Source organism: Mustela nivalis (assembly GCF_964662115.1).
Source record: "Mustela nivalis genome assembly, chromosome: 12".
NCBI lineage: Eukaryota > Metazoa > Chordata > Mammalia > Carnivora > Mustelidae > Mustela > Mustela nivalis.
In genome coordinates, this window is record NC_139031.1 from 86,995,501 (window position 1) to 87,020,904 (window position 25,404).

Sequence of the window (25,404 nt, forward strand, 5' to 3'; positions counted from 1 at the left end):
GTTAAAAGCAAAATGTAAATCTTTGACTATATTTTCATCTTGTAATATTCAAAAAGAACACACTGAAATCCCAAACCAGTCTCATATCTCTTTTTTTTTTTTTAAGATTTTTATTTATTTATTTGACAGAGAGAGATTACAAGTAGTCAGAGAGGCAGGCAGAGAGAGAGAGGAGGAAGCAGGCTCGCTGCCAAGCAGAGAGCCCGATGCGGGACTCGATCCCAGGACCCTGAGATCATGACCTGAGCCGAAGGCAGCGGCTTAACCCACTGAGCCACCCAGGCGCCCCTTTTTAAATATATATATATTTTTTAAAGATTTTATTTATTTATTTGACAGAGAGAAATCACAAGTAGATGGAGAGGCAGGCTTTTTTGGAAAGAGAGAGAGAAGGAAGCAGGCTCCCTGCCCAGCAGAGAGCCCGATGCGGGACTCGATCCCAGGACCCTGAGATCATGACCTGAGCCGAAGGCAGCGGCTTAACCCACTGAGCCACCCAGGCGCCCACCCAGTCTCATATCTTAGCTGGGACAAACATTTGTTCAAAAGAAAAATGCAGGCAGCATCACAGAGAGGAGGCACTATAACAATTTTTAAAGTTTTTTTTTAAGTTATACAAGTTGACTTCCCGGGACGCGTGGGTGGCTCAGCGGCTGCTTTCGGCTCAGGTCATGATCCCAGTGTCCTGGGATCGAGTCCCACATCGGGCTCCTTGCTCAGCCGGGAGCCTGCTTCTCCCTCTGCCTCTGCCTACCACTCTGTCTGCTTGTGCTCACTCTTGCTCCTCTCTCTCTCTCTGACAAATAAATAAATAAATAAATAAATAAATAAATAAATAAATAAATAAAATCTTTAAAATTGTTATAATCCCTACCCAAAGTTTATGGAAGTCCCAAATTCACACAATACTTTTGTCTCACAGAACTTTGGTTTTCATCCACCAGAGTATAAGCAGAGAAAGGAAAGAAGTACTAAGTTCAAGTAGAGGCCCCCTTCTTACCAGCTGCCTGCTCCTGGGAATGTTACTTAATCTCATGAAGACTGTTCCCTCATCTGTAAAATGGTAACATCTACTCAGGGGACTGTTGTGAAGCTTCAGTGAGATAAAGTGTATATAATACTTAACACAGTACTTGCCAACAGAAATCAAATGGCAGGTTTTATCTTAAAAAATTAATAAACATACTTTCAATGATCAACTAAGTGATACAGTTATAAAACAGGAATCATTATGGATTGATTACTCTAGCTCCTCAAAAAAGTACAACTTCTAGCTTAAGTAGGAATTTGAGTCTTGATATTTACTTTTCTTAAATGTTTTTTATTCTCCTCCAGTAGACATCTCTAACCTGAAAATATTTACAGTAATACTTCAATATCTTATTGCCATAAAAATGCACAATGAACGTACATTATATGATGTGATTTTGGGGGGAAAAAAGATAGCATTTTTGCACATTAAAACAGTAAAACACAGCCACAGATGATATATACCCAATATGACCTTCAAAGTATCATAGAAATTTGTTCTTTTCTTCTATTTCTAAAGAATGAAAAGTAGGAAGAAAGCAATATTTGGGGGATCTATTATATACTAATAAACAAGGTGAAAGGTAGTCTGTAAATTCTCTCATTAAATCTACCCTACAGTCCTTTGAAGCCTAAGAGAAAAGTTAACTTGTTGATCTTCATGCAGTTATCACGAGAGATGAAATGGATTTAAACCAAGGTCTAGACAGTTTCAAAGCCTGTGTTCTCCTATCTCTTAATTACATAACAGGAAAAATTATGATATTTTATGGTATAATTTTACGATGTTTAGAAGTCTCTAAAGTATTAGTAAAGTGAATATTACCTTGATGAAAGAAAAGTTTATGAGTACTGTGTTGTTCTGGTTATTACATTAAAATAAGTAGCCTCTGTATACCCATTCAACAAGATTTACTCATAAGTTATTTACCCTCAGTAGAAGTGTTCCCCAAAACTTTCAGTTTTTATTTTGCTAAACAGTTAGCTCACTCTAAAATATCAATCTCATTATTTAGCTGTGGGTGGAAAGCCTCTATTAGATGACTATTCTTTTTTTTTTTTTTAAGATTTTATTTATTTATTTGACAGAGAGAGATCACAAGTAGGCAGAGAGGCAGGCAGAGAGAGAGGAGGAAGCAGGCTCCCCACTGTGCAGAGAGCCTGATGTGGGGCTCGATCCCAGGACCCTGAGATCATGACCTGAGCTGAAGGCAGAGGATTTAACCCACTGAGCCACCCAGGCGCCCCTTAGGTGACTATTCTTAAGTATCCCCAAATCTTATAAAGAAACAGCAAACAAAATACATTCTATCCTTTACCCTCTGTCAAGCAATTACCATAGTTGGAGAAAACCCGGCAGAGGTTACTCCTCTCCTTCATCTTACAAAGAGGAGATCATCATCTTGGATAGTGTTCCATTCCCAAAGCGTAACTGGATCAAGTTGGAGGATGCAGGTCATCATACAGCACATTCCAATCAAACACCAACTTATCCCACTAACACTCTCACTCTTTAAACTGTAGATAAGTATCTTAACCATTCATGTTCCCCTCTCTGTCCCAAGATAAAACTTTTCCTCAAGTCTCTTCCAAGTGAAGGTTTGGATTCTACAGATCACTCAATGATCTAATGAATCTCCCAAAAAATAATATGACCGATTTTCAAACTTCTTTAAGCAATACAACTTTTTCTTTTTCAAACAAATTATTTTACCAAACCCCAAATTTATAGATAATATAAAATCAGGTTACTCTCAATGAAGTAAAATTGGGGGATCAGAGTCAAGAAATACAACATTCCTTTCATCCAAATGGATGAATCCTCGGGCTCCTCGGGACACAGTGTAAAACAAACGTAATTTTGAGCTACTAACTTTCATAGGACACTCCATAGAAAATATTCTGCTCACTGCATCAAGATCCTAACTAAATATTATTCTTATATCTGTCAGAAACTAAGTATACCTATGACTCTGAACCAGACTCTACCACATCTGTAATCTAACCTGGTAAAACATGCTACAAGAATCCAAAGACCAAGAATGGATTTTATCAATCTGCATAACTCGAAACAGTCCTAGAGAGAAGCACAAAATAGGGTTTAAAATGTATCTACCAGCATTGAAATAGAAATGTAGTAGAATATACAAATCTGGTTAGGGCAGAAAATTTCCTTTAATTTCTAAATTATCTGTGTAAGAATCTTTAACATGACTTGAGGCCACTACTTATTTCTTAAGAGCAACAGGAGGAAAAATGTAGCATTAGTCATGATACCAGAAGAGTGTGCAGGATATTTTATATTTTACATTTGTTTACTTTAAAATCACCAATAAATAAAATCTTAAAAAAAAAAATCACCAGTGAACCTTTTGTATCTGTGTATAAAACCAGTGTCTATTCCCCATATAACTGTGGCACTTTTTTCTTCCATGAGGAGAGAAAAGACACATTAAAACACTATGAGTATTGGGCGCCTGGGTGGCTCAGTGGGTTAAGCCGCTGCCTTCGGCTCGGGTCATGATCTCAGGGTCCTGGGATCGAGTCCCACATCGGGCTCTCTGCTCGGCGGGGAGCCTGTTTCCTCCTCTCTCTCTCTCTGCCTGCCTCTCTGCCTACTTGTGATCTCTCTCTGTCAAATAAATAAATAAAATCTTAAAAAAAAAAACAAAAAACACTATGAGTATGTAGGTGGGTACGTTTTGTTTTGACTTCAGCCTCTTCCTAGGGCAGACTTTTAAAGATCAGTCATTCTCTTTCCTTCAAAAACAAATAATCTTCCTTTCAGATAATTGATTTGGTAAAAATGCTATGTGTATTAGTTTTTTATTTGCTACAGAGCAAATTACCACAAACTCAGAGGCTTTGAAAACTACCAATTTATTATCTTACAGTTCTGGAGGTTAGAAAACCAAAGTGGGTCCCAGTGGGCTAAAACCAACTTACTGACATGGCTGCATTCGTTTGAGGTTCTAGGGGAGAATTCAAGTTTTTTTGGCAGAATTTAGTTCCTCGTGGTTATAGGACTAAGGTCATCCCCACTTCCTTCTTGGCTGTCAGCTGAGGACAGGTCCCAGTTTCTAGAAGACATCTGCATATCACGGCAGATGGGCCCCCTTCATCTTCGAAGCCCCCAAATCTGGTTAAGTACTTGGATGTTTTAAATTTCTGCTTCTTCTATCATTACATCTCTCAGACTACTCGTCAACCTTCCTGTTCTACTTTTGAAAACATATATTTAGAATGGACCCACCTGGATAATCCAGAATAATCTCCCCATCTCAAGGTGAATAATCTTAATCTCATTTGCAAAGTCCCTTCTGCCATGTAAAGTGACATCCTCAAAGGTTCCAGGGACTAGGATGTGAACATCTTCAGGGGCCCATCAGATCTGTGCCTACCACATGATACTCACTGAGCTACTCTGACCTGAAGTCAGGAACAAAAACGCAGAATGTATCACGATCCTTTGACTAAACTGTAAAAGTTATTAGGTCCAAACAACATTAGAATTCAAAATGCTGAGCAACCTCCATTAAGCATGACCACTATCAGAGAATCCATCAACTTAGTTATTATCACTAAATCCTTACTTTTTAAATTGTTGAATATCGAAATATCTGAACAGAACTTACTTAAGATTAAGTAAACTAGATTTCTCCCTTTAAAATAGCACTGGTTCTTACCTTTAAGCTCCCTTCTTTGTTCACTTCCTCAATGTCCCACAAATCCTTATCTATAAGTAAGCCTCCCGTAAGGCTAACACCCCATTGGAAGACACACAGACTTAGAAGAGATTTTCTGGAAAGCATGATGATGCTTTTTGTATCACAGACACAAAAACAAGTTTGTGAAAATGGTAATAAGACCCATAAGTGCAAGGCAAAACATCCAAAATCTTAGAATTCCCATATTAAATATATTCGAAAACTAAATAAAGAAATGGTATTGCATTTGGGGCACCTCGGTAGATCAGCAGATTAAGCATCCAACTCTTGATTTCAGGTCAGGTCATGATCTCAGGGTCATGAGATGGAGCTTGAGAGACTTTCCCTCTCCCTCTTCCCCCCACCCCCACCCTGTTCTTTCTCTCTCCGAAATAAAATAATTGAAATCTTTAAAAAGAAAGAAAGAAAGAAAGAAAGAAAGAAAGAAAGAAAGAAAGAAAGAAAGAAGTGGCATTGCTATTTTAAACTACTTTAACCAAAGAGAAAGAATAATTTCTATATATATAATTTCTATATGCTCTTCTAAGTATTTACCTTAGAATACAGATTATTAAGTAGGGAGAATAATGAAACTGAGCCCATGAAACTGACTTGTCTTAAAGTAAAATTTTTCACAATACATGTCATCTTTTCAAAACAAAATGATAATTTTTAATAATACTCCAAAAGGAAAAATAATGATAGAAGGACATGAAAAATTTATTGTTCTAAGTCTGTATGTTACTTAGACTCTCTTAAACTTTCTTGTATCCATTAATTCTTTGGAATACTGAGATTTCATATACATATTTAAGTCAGGCATTTATCATTACCTCTAATTATATTTAAAAATTAAAAACAATGTATGAATTTCCAACCGACAACATTTTTTTTTACAGAGTGATTCAAGTTTAAAATGCTTGTTTAATTTTATGAACTCTGAGTGCATATGAGAAACAGGCAAATACAAATGAATTTAGTCCAGCATCCACTAATGGCAAAATGAGTTAGTCAGGCGTAGTTTCCTGAAGATAATTTTTAAACTTGGATAAACCATTTTTCAAAACACACTATTTGAGGGCACTGGAAAGTGACCAAAGGCAGGAAGAGACTAAAGAAGGTTTACCTTTGGATTACAGAACCTTCAATGGGTAAGAATTGCAAGTTTAGGTGCATTTTTTGCCTCAGGACACTCACTAGAACTACTTCCATCAACGCCCCTAATTCCACTAGCCACAACTCTCGCTGAAGAAAAATGCAGGCTTACAGTCTAGAGGTTGCAGCGGCAAATTAGCCACAAATTTAGGGAAGAAATTCTAAAAGCACCAGAGTCAGAGAAGGAGCAAGACTCAAATCCGTGGCTTACCACTGAAATACACATGCAGAGGCAAGATCCAAGGAGATGCAGAGTAAAGCAAAGCAAAAATCAGAGCAAAGTTTGAACTCCAAGGACTAGTAAGATAGGTAAGTTTCCTGCGCTTTTTAGACTGAGGGCATTGCCCTAACAATACACAGCTCAAGCAGCAGAAAGCTGCGACCTTATTAAGTTGAGGTGTCAGAGGGCAGAGCTTGTCGCTGAGGGAGCAGCTGTAAATTTAGGGAGGAAACTCAGAAAGAAAACAAAAAATGCAGAGAGTAAGGCCTATATTCTTAGTGTCAACTCTGCCAAAATTCTAGGTGACAGCTAACTACAGAGGTACAGAGGAGATCCATAGCTACAGATGCAAGAGCTGTAAGCTGAAAAACTAAGCAGGGACAAAGGCAACACAGGGAAATAGTCTGTTGCTTGTGACAAGTTTTCTGCCAGCTAAAATAACTGGCAATAAAATAAAATAAAAAAGCAATCCTCAGAGAACATAACAAAATCTAGAATGATTAAAATGTATTATCTATAATGTCTTACTTTTCAATCAAAAATTACTTTGCATGCAAAGAAGTAAGAGTGTGTGACCCATACTCATGGGAAAAAAGGCAGTCAATAGAAATGTACTCCACGAGCGAGCTCATATGTGAGATTTAGTAAACAACGACTTTAAATAGCTATTTCACCTGAAATAATTTAACAAAATCACTGAATACATTGTGCTAAATTAAAGATGTTGCTGTAATCCCTAGTGGAATTCCTACAAAAATAATACAAACATGTAGCTAAAACCTCCACAGACAAGTATTTGATCACCACAAAAGAAAGTGGGAAATTACAACAAAGAAAAAGTCCAAGATGAAATGGCTTCAGTGGTAAATTAAAGATTATGAACACTTCTCAAACCCTTCCAAAAAACTGAAGAGGAGGGAACACTGCCTAACTCATTCTATATGTTAACATTAGCCTGATACCAAAGCCAGATAAAGACAGTACAAGAGCACTATAGGCCAACATCCCTTATAAATATGGATGCAAAAATCCTCACGGATATACTAGCAAACTGAATTCAGCAGCACATTAGAGGATTACACACCATGACCAAGTGGAATTTATGTGTGTAATGCAAAAATAGTTTAACATACAAAAATTAGCAAATAATGCATAATGAAGGAGGAAAAAAATCACATTATCATCTCAGTTTGCAAGAAAGGGATTTAACAAAAATTCAACATCCTTTTGTGACAAAAACACTTATAAAATATGAAGAGAAAAGAACCTCCTCTGCATACTAAAGACTCCACAAAAAAAACCTACAGCCAACATCATACTCAATGACGAAAAACCGACGTTTTCCCCTAAGACCAGGAAAAAAGGATGCATGCTTTCTCTACTTCTAGTTAAAATTGTACATTAAGTTCTGGCCTCTGCAATTACATAAGAAAAAGAAATAAAAGTAATTCAAACTGGAAAAGAAGAGGTAATACTACTTCTGTTCACAGATGACAAGATCTTATATACAGAAAATCCTAAAGATGACACACACACAGAGAGAGGTAAAAAATGAATGCAGTTATATTTCTATATACTAGCAATGAACAATTAAAAAAATAAAAAATAATTCCATTTATATTGTATCAAAATGAATAAAACACTTAGGAACAAATTTAGGAGGAGGCTAAAAGCCTTATATACGGTCGCCAAACTATGGAAAGAAGCAAGATGCCCTTCAACGGACGAATGGATAAGGAAGATGTGGTCCATATACACTATGGAGTGTTATGCCTCCATCAGAAAGGATGAATACCCAACTTTTGTAGCAACATGGACAGGGCTGGAAGAGATTATGCTGAGTGAAATAAGTCAAGCAGAGAGAGTCAATTATCATATGGTTTCACTTATTTGTGGAGCATAACAAATAGCATGGAAGACATGGGGAATTAGAGAGGAAAAGGGAGTTGGGGTAAATTGAAAGGGGAGGTGAATCATGAGAGACTATGGACTCCGAAAAACAATCTGAGGGGTTTGAAGTGGCAGGGGGTGGGAGGTTGAGGTACCAGGTGGTGGGTGTTATAGAGGGCACGGATTGCATGGAGCACTGGGTGTGGTGAAAAAATAATGAATACTGTTATGCTGAAAATAAATTAATATTTTAAAAAAAGAAAAATTTTTAAAAAAAGAAAAAGAAAAAAAAAGCAAAAAAAAAAAAAAAAAGCCTTATACACAGAAAACTACAGAAGACATCCAAAAGAAATTAAAGACCTAAATAAAGGAGGTTAAAAGCCTTATACACAAAAAACTACAGAAGACATCCAAAAGAAATTAAAGACCTAAATAAATGGAAACACTGTCTTCATAAACTTGAAAACTAAGTATTTTAAGATGACAACACTGGGGCGCCTGGGTGGCTCAGTGGGTTAAAGCCTCTGCCTTCGGCTTAGGTCTTGATCCCAGGGTCCTGGGATAGAGCCCACTGTGGGGCTCTCTGCTCAGCAGGGAGCCTGCTTCCCTTCTTCTCTCTCTCTCTGCTTCTCTGCCTGTCAAATAAATAAAATCTTAAAAAAAAAAAAAAAGATTATATGTGTCAACATACAGGTCATAAAGACCATATCACTATAAAGTATTAGTATTACTATCCAGAAAAGTTTAAAAGAAGTGTAATCAAGAAAGTGAAAGAATCAAGAATCTTGATTCTTGGTTGAATCAAGATTGAATCATGTACAATCTTGTAAAAACCTTGTACAATGTACAAGATTACAAAGAATCTTGTAATCAAGAAAGTGAAAAAGAAGTGAAATCAAGAAAATGAGAGAACTGACTGAAATGAATGAGATCTGATACCTGTTTATTTGTTTCATACAGGCAAGCAGTAGGTCTCAACTTCAAAGTTTAGACAGAAATAGGGATAATATCTAGTCACTAACTCTAGTTCCTCCTTTTCGCCTGCATCTATTTGCAAAGAAAGGCTTTCCAAAAAGTTTGGAACTGCTCAGCTCACGTCCCTCAAATTCCCTTAGCTCAGATGAGATCACATGTCTATAAACAATTACAGGAAAGAAAGAAACTACCAAGACCAATCATGATCTAAGCCCTGGAGTAAGGGCGGCCTCTTCCCTGAGCCCAGGGTTACTAAGATGAAAACTCAACAAATCTGCCAGAAAGGAAGAAGAGGGGGAGAAAGGATTTGGGAAGACAATCAATAATGTATTATTACACTGAAGGAATACAGATCCATAGTTCTGAAAACTGAATTAAAATGTAAGAGTTGGCATCCTGTTTTGAAAAATAAAGATCCTATCCAATTGCTCTTTCCTGAAACAGATGAAGGAGGTGTTCAGGAATAGCTGCAGACAAATTCAACATTTTCCTCCAGCAGCAGCTCTGGATAAACTTGAGAAGTAAAGAAACTGAATCTCCAGAGATGTAGACCATATAATTTAGATACAGAGATTTTCAAAGCAGATGTTACCAATTCCTGTAAATGCTAAGAAAAATCTTTATTAATCTCCATGTACCATCTCATTCTGAGCATCATGCCTTTTTAATGTACTCACCAGAATAAATCTGCCATAAGATATATCCCTACCTAACAAACTTGGCCATTTTGAGTTATATGGTATTAACTAATTGGATTATAGAGAATGGTTTTCCGACAGAATGATATCAGATTTTTTCTGCAAAGTGGAATTATTGTAATATATTGATATATTAATCTTATTTTTAATATGTAAATAATATAGACCACCACCACTGACCAATGAACATACTCCTAGTTGTGATAATAAAATTATATTATCAGCATTATCTTCCATTTAGATATGGTAGAAAAGTACATTTCTGATTCACTGCAATGGATTTCAAGTCTGTAACGTAGAAATTAAAACAAATGACTGAAACTGCATCCTGTTTTACTGCACACATCTCTCAGAATCTCATACCTGCCTACCTACCCTGTTGTTTATACAGTATTAATATGTTAAACTCTGGGGGGCATCTGGATGGCTCAGTCTGTTAGGCATCTGCCTATCCAGTGCCCCATCTTGCATCTGGCCCCCTGTTCAGTGGGACATCTGCTTCTCACTCTCCTCACTCGCGCTCACTCCATCAAATAAATTAAAAAATAAAATAAAAAATAAAATGCTACTCTATAAATATACTTACAATCATAAATTTATATCACTTTTAGCTCATTTACCAAACCAAAGACTGATAAAAATGTTTCATGTAGTCCTAGGCTTTTTTTTATACATAAAGTAATGAAGTATAATGGCAATGAAAAGCAGAACATCCCACTTAAGCTTCCCACAAAATATGAGACTGAGAGATCCAAATGCAATTCACTAAGAAGTAGGCTAACACCATTTTTAAGGAACAGTCAATAAAATAATCCAGTAAAAAAAAAGTCAGTAAAATAATAAGCCTGTATTTCAGAGGCACTGTTCATATACATTTAAAATAGACTTTAATTTTTAAAAACTAACATTAACTGTATGTATACTGAAATGGAAAAGAGCTTGAGATCTACTAGACTAAGCATCCAAATGGAAAAAAAAAATAGAACCCAGAAATAAAAAAAATTTTGATACACTACTAGTCCAAAGAACCTTACACTAAATAAATCACTCTCAAATACTCATAAATGTTATAGCAAGGGATGACAAATAGTAAGGTTTAATACAGAGCTTCCATAAGCATTAAATGACCATATAGAATAAAACATACACTTAGAAATGCTACTGTAACTTTGAAATGTATGAAAATATTCTGAAGTTTATAAAAAGTAAGCTGCGGGCACCTGGGTGGTTCAGGTCACGATCTCAAGGTTCTAGGATCAAGTCCCACATCAGGCTCCCTGCTCAGGGGGAGCCTGCCTCTCCCTCTCCTGCTGTTTCCCCCTACTCTCGCTCTATCTCTCCTTCTCTCAAATAAATAAGTAAAATTAAGGAAAAAAAGTAAGCTGCTTGTTTTGTCTGGATGTTATCCTGCTTTTTTGATACTGTGTGATAAAAGATAAAACCAATAAGATACGATCATAAATGCTGTGTGGTTATCATCTGTTAAATATAAACTTTAGTAACACTGAATATCATCAGTTAAAAAGAAAGCTAGTGTATAATTTTAATATGCTTATCTCTACAACAGGCAAACCCATACCTAAGCATAAGGTATGTGGATTTGAACACAGCAATCACCCCCACCTGGTGGCAGCTGAACCAGTCACATACGTAAGTAATTTAGAGACAATCTAAAGCAAATGTACTTACTGAAAAGGTTTATCATCACAGGTGATTACAATATAGTTTGAAAAATGCATATTGAGGGAGGGAGAAAAACCATAAGAGACTCTTAATCTCAGGAAACAAACTGATGGTTGCTGGGGTGGGGGTGGGGGGAGGGATGGGGTGGCTGGGTGAAGGACACTGGGGAGGGTATGTGCTATGGTAAGTGCTGTGAATTGTGTAAGACTAAGGATTCACAGAATCAAATAATACCCCTGTAGCCCTGAAGCAACTAATACATTATATGTTAATAAAAGAAAAGAAAAAGAAAAATGCATATTGAACTCTCCATATTGGAGTTGTCATCAAAAAACCTATGCATATATTAAATGCATTTAAGAAATCACCTTGGGGGTAATTTAATACTGGAAAGAGTTATATGCATATTTACAAACTTTCCTAACAGAAGAAAATTTTAGTAAGCTTGAAATAATAAAACTTTGTGAAATTTTCACTAACTACATCATCTTGTAGACATCTCTAAAAACTAATCAGTTCAGTAAATTATCGGTCAGCTACTACAGGTCAAAGTATATAAATCATACTTCTCTCACCTCTGCATAAATCAGAAATGTTTGCTTGTAAGTACTGTTTTATAAGATTGAGAAAGTATATCAGTTACAAAAGAACAGTAATAGAGGAAACACAGAATCTTTTCCTTCTACATTAAATATTTCCCAAAATACTTCTCTGATAAATTTGGTTTACAGAATATTTTCTCATGATACACAATAGTAATGTATCGCAGCTTAGCAACGAAATTATAAAATTAAGAAAACAGGACATAAATAAGCAATAAAAATTAATTTTTATTATATCAACTACTTAATTATAACTCATGCTTGGTTATGCTTTTTAAAAAATGATCTTTAAATGTTAATTAAGTAAAACTTTAATGTAGAAGTTACTAACAACAGCCAACCAATAATCACAACATAAAATACATTATAAAAATATGGTATATCTCAAAGGTCATTTTTTTACCCTTTTTTTTTTTTTTAAAAAGAACCCTGGGAGATCTACTAATGACAGCAATGCCTTTTGTAAAGTAATTGAATGATGCTATAGAGTTTACGGAAAAGAGTATCACTGATGGTTAAGAATTCAGGCTCTGCTATCAGATTTTTACAGATATATCAGGCATGTGACCTTAGAAACCACCAGAATATGAGGTCTTATAAAAAGGAGAGGAACTCCTTCTAGGCTTTGTTCATTGTACATCTGCAATACCAAGAACAGCACATGGCACATGTAGCAGGCATTTAGTAAATACTGACTGAATGAACAAATTAATTTATCTAAGTCTTATGGTGAGAAATTGACTGGAGTTTCTTTCTGATCATTTCATGGAAAAAGCAAATGAACCAAGAGGAAAAAGGTGGAAAGAGAGGAGACTGGTTTCTCCCATGGTTGATGAGAATAATAATAACAATAACATCATCGTTGTGATCAGTTTTATGCTTCATTTCAGATAAGAACATACCTTAAACTTCCCAAACATAAAAACTATATTTACTCACATTATACCAGGTTTCTACCAAGTCTCAGGGCTTATGTGTACTACAACCTGTTTGCTAAATAAACTAAACAAATTATAAATTGTGATTTCCATGAAAAGACTAGAGAATATCCATACGAAAGACTGGTCTGCTTACTTTTTTATGAAAAATTTTTTCTCCTCCAATCCTTATTTGTAGGATAAGTAAAAATTAATTAGTTACTAAAATTTTTTTTAACTACCTAGAAGTAAAGCTAATATAAATCAATATAGATGACACACATATATTCTTTTTAAAAATAATAAAAATCTTTGAAGATATAAAAACAGACTGGAATGAATGAGAAAACATATTTCTGTTTACAAAGCACCCATACTATAAAAAGATACAAAGTTTATTATATTAACCTATAAATCTGAAGTATCTAAACACTAACAAGTTTGTTTCAGCAAGTGGGATTAGCAGAAAATCATTCTAAAATTCAAGAGACCAAATGTATGATGGAAATTTAGGGAACTCTCAAACTCCCAATTCATATCTGGAATATAACTGTACTCAACACTGACATATAATTGGAAGCAAAAACCTAATCAATTTTATTGTGTCCTACTTGGATAAAATAATGTATAAACTAAAATATGGAACAAATAATTCTAAAATTTATATGGAACCAGAACGGGACGGTCAACAACATGAAGCATAAAAGAAGAAATAAAAACTTAAGAATCAAAAGATTGATGAAATCCCAATAGTTCATTTTTGCCCTTGCTTCCCTTGCCTTTTGCGTTGTTCCTAGGAAGATGTTGCTGCGGCAGAGGTCGAAGAGGTTGCTGCCCGTGTTCTCCTCAAGGATTTTGATGGATTCCTTTCGTACATTGAGGTCCTTCATCCATTTTGAGTCTATTTTTGTGTGTGGTGTAAGGAAATGGTCCAATTTCATTTTTCTGCATGTGGCTGTCCAATTTTCCCAGCACCATTTATTGAAGAGGCTGTCTTTTTTCCATTGGACATTCTTTCCTGCTTTGTCGAAGATGAGTTGACCATAGATTTGAAGGTCTATTTCTGGGCTCTCTATTCTGTTCCATTGATCTATGTGTCTGTTTTTGTGCCAGTACCATGCTGTCTTGATGATGACAGCTTTGTAATAGAGCTTGAAGTCCGGAATTGTGATGCCACCAACGTTGGCTTTCTTTTTCAATATCCCTTTGGCTATTCGAGGTCTTTTCTGGTTCCATATAAATTTTAGAATTATTTGTTCCATTTCTTTGAAAAAGATGGATGGTACTTTGATAGGAATTGCATTAAATGTGTAGATTGCTTTAGGTAGCATAGACATTTTCACAATATTTATTCTTCCAATCCAGGAGCATGGAACATTTTTCCATTTCTTTGTGTCTTCCTCAATTTCTTTCATGAGTACTTTATAGTTTTCTGAGTATAGATTCTGTGTCTATTTGGTTAGGTTTATTCCTAGGTATCTTATGGTTTTGGGTGCAATTGTAAATGGGATTGACTCCTTAATATCTCTTTCTTCTGTCTTGCTGTTGGTGTATAGAAATGCAACTGATTTCTGTGCATTGATTTTATATCCTGACACTTTACTGAATTCCTGTATAAGTTCTAGCAGTTTTGGAGTGGAGTCTTTTGGGTTTTCCACATATAGTATCATATCATCTGCGAAGAGTGATAATTTGACTTCTTCTTTGCCGATTTGGATGCCTTTAATTTCCTTTTGTTGTCTGATTGCTGAGGCTAGGACCTCTAGTACTATGTTGAATAGCAGTGGGATTTCATCAAGATCAAAAGCTTTTGCACAGCAAAGGAAACAGTTAACAAAATCAAAAGACAACTGACAGAATGGGAGAAGATATTTGCAAACGACATATCAGATAAAGGACTAGTGTCCAAAATCTATAAAGAACTTAGCAAACTCAACACCCAAAGAACAAATAATCCAATCAAGAAATGGGCAGAGGACATGAACAGACATTTCTGCAAAGAAGACATCCAGATGGCCAACAGACACATGAAAAAGTGCTCCATATCACTCGGCATCAGGGAAATACAAATCAAAACCACAATGAGATATCACCTCACACCAGTCAGAATGGCTAAAATCAACAAGTCAGGAAATGACAGATGCTGGCGAGGATGCGGAGAAAGGGGAACCCTCTTACACTGTTGGTGGGAATGCAAGCTGGTGCAGCGACTCTGGAAAACAGCATGGAGGTTCCTCAAAATGTTGAAAATAGAACTGCCCTATGACCCAGCAATTGCACACTACTGGGTATTTACCCTAAAGATACAAACGTAGTGATCCGAAGGGGCACGTGCACCCGAATGTTTATAGCAGCAATGTCCACAATAGCCAAACTATGGAAAGAACCTAGATGCCCATCAACAGATGAATGGATCAAGAAGATGTGGTATATATACACAATGGAATACTATGCAGCCATCAAAAGAAATGAAATCTTGCCATTTGCAACAACATGGATGGAACTAGAGCGTATCATGCTTAGCGAAATAAGTCAGGCAGAGAAAGACAACTATCATATGATCTCCCTGATATGAGGAAGTGGTGATGCAACATGGAGGCTTAAGTGGGTAGAAGAAGAATAAATGAAACAAGATGGGATTGGGAGGGAGACAAACCATAAGTGACTCTTAATCTCACAAAACAAACTGAGGGTTGCTGGGGGGAGGGGGTTTGGGAGAGGGGGGTTGGATTATGGACATTGGGGAGGGTATGTTCTTTGGTGAGTGCTGTGAAGTGTGTAAACCTGGTGATTCACAGACCTGTACCCCTGGGGATAAAAATATATGTTTATAAAAAATAAAAAATTAAAAAAAAAAAAAAAGAATCAAAAGATTGGCAGTGACCAAAGAGAGGGTTCCCCATTACCCAACACTTATTCAGAACTCCAGGTAAAAGTACGCACGTTATTAATGTGAAGCTGTAATAAGCATCAGGCTTATCACAGTTTGCGCCAAATATCTGAATCATACAACCAGCTTCCCTTGATCTAACTCAAATTGTACCAACAAGTCTCTGATTACAAATTTGTTTTTCCATTTAATCCATCCGGAGAGAAAATTAAATGTGTTCAGCCCAATGAACAGCACATATCTCATTGCAAATTAATGAACAGTGTTCTAGATTACAAACCAGTATCCTGTGAATTTGGTTAATGTGAAGGGAAAGATGAAGCATTAACATAGATTTGTAGAATCAAGAAAATTTCAGAAGTATGAGCTGTCATTACAGTTTGTGAGAGGTCCAATCACCCCGACCTATGTATGAATCCCCTACTCCATTTCTCCCCAAAAGCTGTGAAAAGAATGCCTATCAATGGGAGAAGGAAGAAGAATCATGAATCATCTCTGCCTCAACCCAAGACTCACAAAAAGCTAGGCTGTGATCCCCCTAAGGATCATCCCTTTTTCACTCATATTGCTGGTCTTGGATTTGTTGCTCATTCTTATTACATATATTTTTCTTATTATATATTTTTACAAGTCAAATTAATGCCTTCTTTAAAACAAGTCAGGCAATGAAATATCCATACACAATTAATTCTCGTCATTAACAAAATAAAGTTTCTAAGCCAGAAAAAGTGAGAGAGAAATAAACCCTGAATTACAGGAACTTTACAAGGTAAATATTGGCTCTTGGTAGTCATGACTCTTCAAAAACCTTTGGTAAATTTTAAGATAATTAAGGATTCATGGTTTAAAAAAAAAACTTTCAAAAGTAAGGGTCTAATACAAGTAAGGAGAAATAAAATGGAAGGAATCGAAATGAAATCGTAAGTAGAGAGGAACTAGGTTCAAACTGAATTTCTCAACTACTCCAAGGCAACTAGTTATACAAGAAAAGATTCATCTACCTAAAATTGAAACAGTACAGATTTACGTCTTCCATGTTCTCTCTACATTTACATATTCTAATCCAATAGTATCCAGCAGAATTTTAACATTTGATAACACTAAAGCAGAGAGTACACTAGATTCCTCACCAATAAGTGTATGATAGATAGGTCAAGGTATCTCTATTATAGGTAGAATACCTCATAGTGTTCCAAAAGAGAAAACAAGTAAGGTTGATTGTGGAAATGTAGCACTTTCTGGTTTCACCACTATAGCTTCCATTCAACACAGAAAAAGTAAAAAAATGCATTCCATGGAATAAAGGAATCTGTTATTCAACCTGATCTAGAAACACTGATATTACAAAAACCTTTCCCATAGTTCTAATCTTAAGTATTTTCAGACATTAGTTTAATTTATAAGAAGGTCTCCTTCCAGGGGTGCCTGGGTGGCTCAGTGGGTTAAAGCCTCTGCTTTTGGCTCAGGTCATGAACCCAGGGTCCTGGGAATGAGCCCCGCATCGGGCTCTCTGCTCAGCAGGGAGCCTGCTTTTCTTCCTCTCTCTCTCTGCCTGCCTCTCTGCCTACCTGTGATCTGTTTCAAATAAATTAAAAATAAATAAATAAATAAATAAATAAATAAATAAAAGAAGGTCTCCGTCCTCTGGTTCATAATGACAGCTTACCAAACTGCCCCCAAAATTCTAAAAAGGTATCAAGCTTATGAATCATGTAGAGATCCCACCTTGATGGGCTAACAACAATTTTAAAAGATAGCTAGTAAAAGTACCAAAAATACATTTTTAAGTACATTATCTTGCTGATGCTCAAAAAACATTATCAGTTTGTAGTAAGGCTCATCTAAATTTTCATCTAGTCTTGGGACTCTTCTTAAAGAAAAGCCTTAAATCAATGATACAATTTAATCCTGAAACCTACACTAAGTAGTTTTAAAAATCATTACATAAAGTCTGCATTAAAAATTACAAGTATGGGGCGCCTGGGTGGCTCAGTGGGTTAAAGCCTCTGCCTTCAGCTCAGGTCATGATCCCAGGGTCCTGGGATCAAGCCCCGCATCAGGATCTCTGCTCCGCGGGGAGCCTGCTTCCTCCTCTCTGCCTGCCTCTCTGCTTACTTGTGATCTCTCTCTCTGTCAAATAAATAAATAAATAAAATCTTAAAAAAAAAAATTACAAGTATGCCTGCGCAACTTGTGCTTCTTCTCTGTAAGACACTAGTACAATTTTAATGTTTATTGCCCAAATGCCTAATTTTTATTGCCCCAAGGTGCTGTTGAGCACCTTATATGCATAGCTACCATCCATTTATCTTCTATGGTGAAGTGTCTGTACAAATCTTTTACCTATTTTTAAATTGTATTGTTTGTGTTCTTACCAAGTTTGTAGAGTGTTCTACATATTCTGGACACTAGTCCTTTAGCAAACATATACTTTGCATGTATTTTCTTCCTGTTGATGGCTTGCCTTTTCATTCTTCTAATAGAATCACTCAACATAAGTTTTAAATTTTGATAAAATCTAATTTATCAGTTTTTCTGTGTGTGAACTGCGTTTTGAGTGATGTATCTATGAAATCATTTTCTAATTCAAAGTCACAGAAATGTTCTCTTGTATTTTCTTCTAGATATGCTCTAAATGTGTTAGGTTTAAATGTATTTTCTTCTAGATATGCTCTAAATGTGTTAGGTTTTACATTTAGAGCTATGATCCAATCAGTTAGTTTATTGTATAGGAAGTGAGGTATGATTACAAGTTCACTGTTTTACATATGGCTACCCAACTGTGCCAGTACCATCTATTGAAAAGACTACCTTTTCCCTGATAAATTTGTCAAAAATCAGTTGTTCATTTAAGTGTGGGTCTATTTCTAGACTCACTATTCAATTCCATTGATCTGTTTGTCTATCTTTTTGCCTTGTTTACTATCAGTTTTTATAGTAAGTCTTCAAATCAAGTGGGGGTAATCTTTCAATTCTGTTCTCTTTTAAAACTTTTGTCTGAGCCTGGTGATGGGTACTAAAGAGGGCATGGATTGCATGGAGCAGTGGGTTATATGCAAACAATGAATCATGAAAAACTACATAAAAAACTAATGATGTACTGTATGGTGACTAACCGAAAATTTAAAAAAAAAAAAAAGCTTTGTGTATCTAGATCCTTTGCATTTCCATATGAATTTTCAAATCACTTTGTTAGTTTCTAAATAAAAGCCTGCTGGGATTCAGATTATAACCACATTGAATTCATATAGATCATAGGGAGAATGGACATCTTAACAAACACTATTAAGTCTTCCATTTCAGAGACAAGATTTATTAATTTATGTCTTTTTTCACCATTCACAAAGTTTTCTAGTTCTCTGTATGTCTTAGGAATCTTTTGTCAAATTCAACCTAAGTATTTCACATTTTTCATGCTATTATAAATGGTATTTTTGAATTTCAATTTCCAATTGTTTGTTAATAGTAGAGCATATGGAAATAAAACTAATTTTTGTATATTAATCTTGTATCCTGACATCTTGCTAAACTCCTTATTAATTTAAATTTTTTGTAAACTTAAAACAGAGTATCACTATCAGGATGGTTAAAAGTAACAAGACTGTCTATTATAAGTATTGGCATGTGGAGGAAGTAGAATTTTCATACACTACTGGTAGGAATGTAAAATTTTACAACTACTTTGAAAAACACCTTGGCAATTTCTTAAAAAGTTAAGCATATGTCTACCATATGATCTAGCCATTCCACTCCTATGTATTTACCAAAGAGAAATGAAAGCATATGTCCACACAAAGACTTATATATGAACGCTCATAGCAGTTTGATTTGTTACAGCCAAAAACTAGAAACAACCCAAATATCCATCAATAGGTTAATGGATAAACCAACTGTGGGATATCTACTAGAATACTGCTCAGAAATAGAAAGCAATGAGTTACTGATACACAAAACAACATGGATAAATCTCAAAATTAACTGACTGGAAGAAGCCACAAAAACCAATATGAACTGTTTGATTTCATTTATATAAAATATTCTAGAGTGCCAACTAAATCTAGAGTGACAAAAAGATCAGCAAATGCCTGAGGAAGGCTTGCCAAATGCCATGAGGAAATTTTGGGGAGTGAGAGTCATGTTCATTACCTTGATACTGGTGATGTCTCATGTCAAAACTACCAACCTATACATTTTCAAGAAGTGTAGGGTTTTTTGCATGTCATTTAGACCTCAATTTAAAAAAATAAAATAAATATGAATATAGAATAATTGTCACCAGGGACCGGAATATACTTTTTATATCAGAATATAGGTCAAATACTGTAAAATTTGACATTTTATGTGCACAGCTCAGCAGCTTTTCTGTATATTGATGAGGCTGTGCAACAATCACCACTATTTAATTCCAGAATATTTTCATCACCCCAAAGAGAAATCTGTAGCTGTTAGCAGTCACTCTACATTCCCTCCAGTCCTTCAAAATATACAATTTCTAGATGACAATGTATTTCATCAGGTCTCTGCAATTCAACCCTCAAGACCTTTCAAGTTTAAGAGATTATTTTAAGTTAATTTCAAGGCCCTGTGTAAACACTTCTACTCTTCATCATTTTCTTCTTTCTAATGAGAATCAGAACTATATTGATAAAGACATGGATAATTTCAGAGATGTTCCAATCATAAAATATCATTTTGTATATATGTGTAATTGTAACAGTGATTCCCAATTATTACTTTTGTTAAAATATTAATCCCCAAAGTAGAAACTTTATCTTCCTCTTGGCTTTCCTGTTGGCTAAGACAGAACCACAGCAGTGAATGACAAAGAGATGATGTCTTTGCAAATTTTGAATGGTACATAATCTGAAAAGCTTTAAAAATTTAAGTTAACATAATCCATCTTGAGATAATTCCACCATGAACTACATTTTCCAACAACTATTCATCATTTAATATTTTAAAAACTTTGGGTAAAGCCAATGCCTCACTGGAAGGATAATTTATACTTTACATTGAACCAACTCTGAACATTATGATTGATGCTTGTGTCTGTTTTCTTTTTTTATTAAAAAAAGACATCACCATTTGCATTACAGCATATGTTTTTTCTAGAAAAAAATGATAGTCATAATCAGAATCTAGCGATTTTTTTATTATGGAACAGTGTCAGTGATGAAAAATATACATAATAAACCCTGGAATAATTTGTGCCTGTTTTTAATGATTCTATTATCCCGCAGGTTATTTTGGGAGCAAAGATATGAAATGTGATAAAGCAAAAAATAAAAGCTGATACTAGAATTTTTACACTCCTACATTTAGCACATACTGTGAAGAAAAGACTCAAGCGTTACTCACTGATTAAAAATGAACTTTTTAACAGACTCTTAACTGTACAGAACAAACTAATGATTACCAGAGGAGAGGTGGGAAGGGGAATGGGTTAAACAGGTGATAGAGATTAAGGAGTGTGCTTGCTGTGATGAGCAGCAGGTGATCTATGAAAGTGTTAAATCACTACATTATATACCTGAAACTAATAGAACACTGTATGTTAACTAGAACGTAAAAACTTAATTTTTTAATTTAAATAAATAAAAATTAACTTTTTATATAATATATTCCAAGCATACTAAATCACAAGTTAGGTATATGCCCAATGATGTGCCTAAGCAATGTATTTGAGGATTAAAAATTGATACTGAAGTATCATTTATAAGGAGGCTATATTTCTTTAGGAAAAAATATGTAATAAGCATTTCAAACTGACTATGTAATTCAAATATCAAAGACAGAAAAATTCAAAAACATGTAATGCATATCTTTCTGATATTATTTTCAAAGCACACCACCAAGAGTAAGTAGATGCTCGATACCTGAATTGGGTATCATCAAAGACCTCTGAACCTACAAAGGTACAGAATCACTAAACATATCCACTTCAGAAAAATTACCAGGTACCCAAAGAAAAGAAGAAAACCACAAAGCCTCATTAAAATGCAAGTGTCAGTTCTACACTATTCAAAATTTTGCCTGAAATATGAACTATATCATCATGGACCTTGCAGCCTGTTAACAGTCAAAACCATTAGTGTTAAACCCTTGGATGTCAAGACTCTGTTCTAAATGCTTGAAAGATAAACGAACATATGAAGAAATGAATTCAATAAATCTTCTAGGCAGAATGTCAACATAGGATTTGTCACCTAAAAAAAATAACATTTCTTCTACAGAAATGAAAATTAAGTTCACATGAAAACCTGTACCCAAGGGGCGCCTGGATGGCTCAGTGGGTTAAAGCCTCTGCCCTCAGCTCAGGTCATGGTCCCAGGGTCCTGGGATCGAGCCCCACATCAGGCTCTCTGCTTCCCCCTCTCTCTCTGCCTGCCTCTTTGCCTACTTGTGATCTCTGTCAAATAAATAAATAAAATCTTAAAAAAACAAAACAAAACAAAACCTGTACCCAAATGTTCACAGTAGCTCTATTCATAATGACCAAACACTAGAAACAACATAAATTTCCTTCAGTCCTTGAATCATAAACTGTGGTACAACTACACAACAATATTCCACCAAACACCGAGTAACAAAGAATGGTATAAATAAAAACTTGGATAAATCTCAGAACCATTATGCTAAGTATAAAAAGCAGTCTCTAAAGGTTACATACTTCATAATCCCATTTATGTGACATTCTCCAAAAAATAAAACTAAACTGATGGAGAACCAATCAGTGGTTGCCAAAGTTAGGTGGGGAGGTGAGACTCTAGAGGGATAGCAGGAGGGAATTTTGGGGGTGATGAAACTTATTCTATATCCGCGCTACCAATTACATGAGTCTATGCTTGTGTTAACACTCATAGGAATGTATACCCAGAAAAAAACAGCCAATCTTATCACATGAGAATTTAAAAAATAAACTGCATTTCTAAGAAATCAACTAATTTTTCACCCATTTTGAAAAGTGTGACCATGTTGTATACAGGCAATTGTTAAATACATTTATTCAATAATATTTGTTACTGGTGATAACAACGCCAACAAATCAAGTGACTGAAAAATCTGTAAAAGTGTATTAGCTTTTTAATCAAAAGAGGACTTACCAAGTTCATTAAGACTCTGAGCAGCTTTTGTTATCTCTCTACTTCCCCCTTGCAGTTGTCCTTGGAGTCTCTTAGTGAGATACAAGATGCGAATTATTCTCCGAAGCAAATCACAGGCAACCTGTGCAAATATCACAATGTTCAATAAGTGTAATCAATCATGAAGTTTTATTACTATTCTGATGTGAATCTGTCCATTCTTTCCAGATGTTAAAGACTCATTTATGTCTTTTTTATGTTTTCTACCCATCAGAAACCTAAACAAATCATAAAGCTTGGAAAGCATCATTTAACAAAAAACTTCAATCTATCCCAAAAGAAGAGATTTGGGGATTGAAGTGCTGTGCAACCTGGGAACTCCTTCCCTCGGTCCTAGACCAGTTTTCTTCTTTAAGCCAGTGGTTCTCAGTCTTCATATTAAATTCAAATGTGTAGGTTCAAAAGTTCCAAGCCAATGCCATAGCCTGATCAATTAAATCAGAATCTGTAGAACTGGGAACTAAGCATCAGTATTTTTTTTTTTTTTTAATCTTCAGTGGTGCCAATGTGCCAGCAAGGTTGATGGCCACTGTGTTGGTGCTGCCTACCTATTGCCTCTTATTGTTTCTAGTTCTGGTTTCTCTTTTCTAGGTCCACAGGGGAGCAGACTTAAATCTTCTCCTGATTTCATTAGACCTTAAAGAGTAAGTATCCCCTACCTGAATTTTCCTAATGGTTCTTTTATCATTGATAACAAACTATGAAACAGAGTTATTAAAACAAAAAGAAACTACTATATGTATGTATGTGTGTATGTACGTATGTATATGTATGTGTGTGTGTGCATTTAACACTTCCTATTCTCTTTTCATCACCAGATCTAATACTGCATCTTTACCTAGCCAGAAGACTAAGACACAAAATGAAGACCCATGTATTTCAGGACACTATTATGGAAGCTGGATCCAGAGGAACTGCCTCAGGGTGAAACAGAAGAGGGGAGACTGATGGAATAATAGATATGTAGTGACCTTTAGCATCAGGAGTGATAACAAAGAGAGACAGTCTATGCTGCTCATTACCACCATCTTTATGGCCCTAAAGCTGGTTGAGAAGAACATCTCCCATCTAAGGAGGAAAATCATAACTGGAGGCAATAAGAATTAAAAGCACCAGGAAGAGTTAAGACTCCTTCTATAAACCCTTTTTTTCCCCCTAAATGAAACACACATACACATCCAGACTCAGAATCACACTTGCACCCACATAACATACAGAGACACAAAACATAACATTTGTTCAAAAATACAATGTTTACAAACATATATAAGACAAAGGCGACCAGTTACTAAACAGGCTTCCCTGAATGTTTTTTCTGAGTAACTATAGTCTACAAGAACTTACAATGATAAAAAATGCCAACTAAGAATTTGTCCCTGAAAATTGGAAGATTTGGGCATCTTTATCTTTTAATTAAATTTTCTTTATTTTCTGAATAAGTAATATAAGCACAATTCAAGATTCAAAAGAAAAAAAGTCACCCTCATAACTCTATGTCACAAATATGCACTTACCAAAAACAGTCACTGTTATCAGTTTCTTGCTTGTCAGAACACCGTTTTTAAACAAACCATTTGGAATGCAGAATCCCTAGTAATCATTCCTCTGGGATTCTAAATACATCATGAGGAGAAATACCAGATCTTACTTTAGTCTAATCACCTAGAATTGTCCTTCTAGAATTCCCCAGTACATACCCAATAAAGGATATGCCCTCAAAAATGAAATCTTTAAACTTATTTCTAATGCTTTTATTTTTAACCACACTTAATCTGTCAGCAAGTCTTATCGACTATTCTGTTGCATAACACAACAGTTACATTATCTCTGGTCCTACAAGCATCACCTAATCCAAATCTTTACCACTTTCACCCTCACAATGTGGTATACCAGTTAGCTTTCCAATCTCCTCCTGAAATCCACCCTGCTAGATTTATCTTCCTAGAAACACAGTTTCCAGCACTCCAACCCCCTTTTTAATAAACTTCAGCAGCTCTCTGCTGACAGATTATGTTGAATCTCTCATAGCAGCATTTAATGAAATGCTTGGTCAAAAAGTCTTAGATAATCTATAAGGCATCATTTACCACCTTTTCCTGATAGAGTGGCCTCCACTCTGGTCAATTTCCCTTCCTTAATTTTTATTTCAGACTTTTATAACCGAATATAATACAAACATTATTCAGCACTAAAAAGAAATGAGATATCAAGCCCGGAAAAGGCATAGAGGAACCTTAAATGCATGCTACTAAGTGAAAGAAGTTAATCTGAAAAGGTTGTATATTGTATGGTTCCAAGTATCTAACATTTCTGGAAAAGGCAAAACTATGAAGAAAGGAAAAAGATAGTGGCTGCCAAAGTTTAGAGGAATGAATAGGCAGAGTACAGAGGATTTTTAAAATACTCTGTATAACACTATAATGATGGACACAGGTCACCATACATTTGTCCCAAACCACTGAATGTACACCAAGAGTAATCCTGATGTAAACTATG

At 35.4% G+C, this 25,404-nt stretch overlaps 1 protein-coding gene across 1 annotated transcript in view; it reads right to left on the bottom strand.

The window, feature by feature from the left end:
* COG5 (component of oligomeric golgi complex 5) overlaps positions 1-25,404 on the bottom strand; it is a 294,139-nt gene that overhangs the window by 230,652 nt on the left and 38,083 nt on the right. Inside the window, exon 6 of the mRNA XM_082691956.1 lies at positions 22,870-22,990. Within this exon, the coding sequence (XP_082548082.1) occupies positions 22,870-22,990 (121 nt within the window). The remainder of the gene's footprint in view (positions 1-22,869; positions 22,991-25,404) is intronic.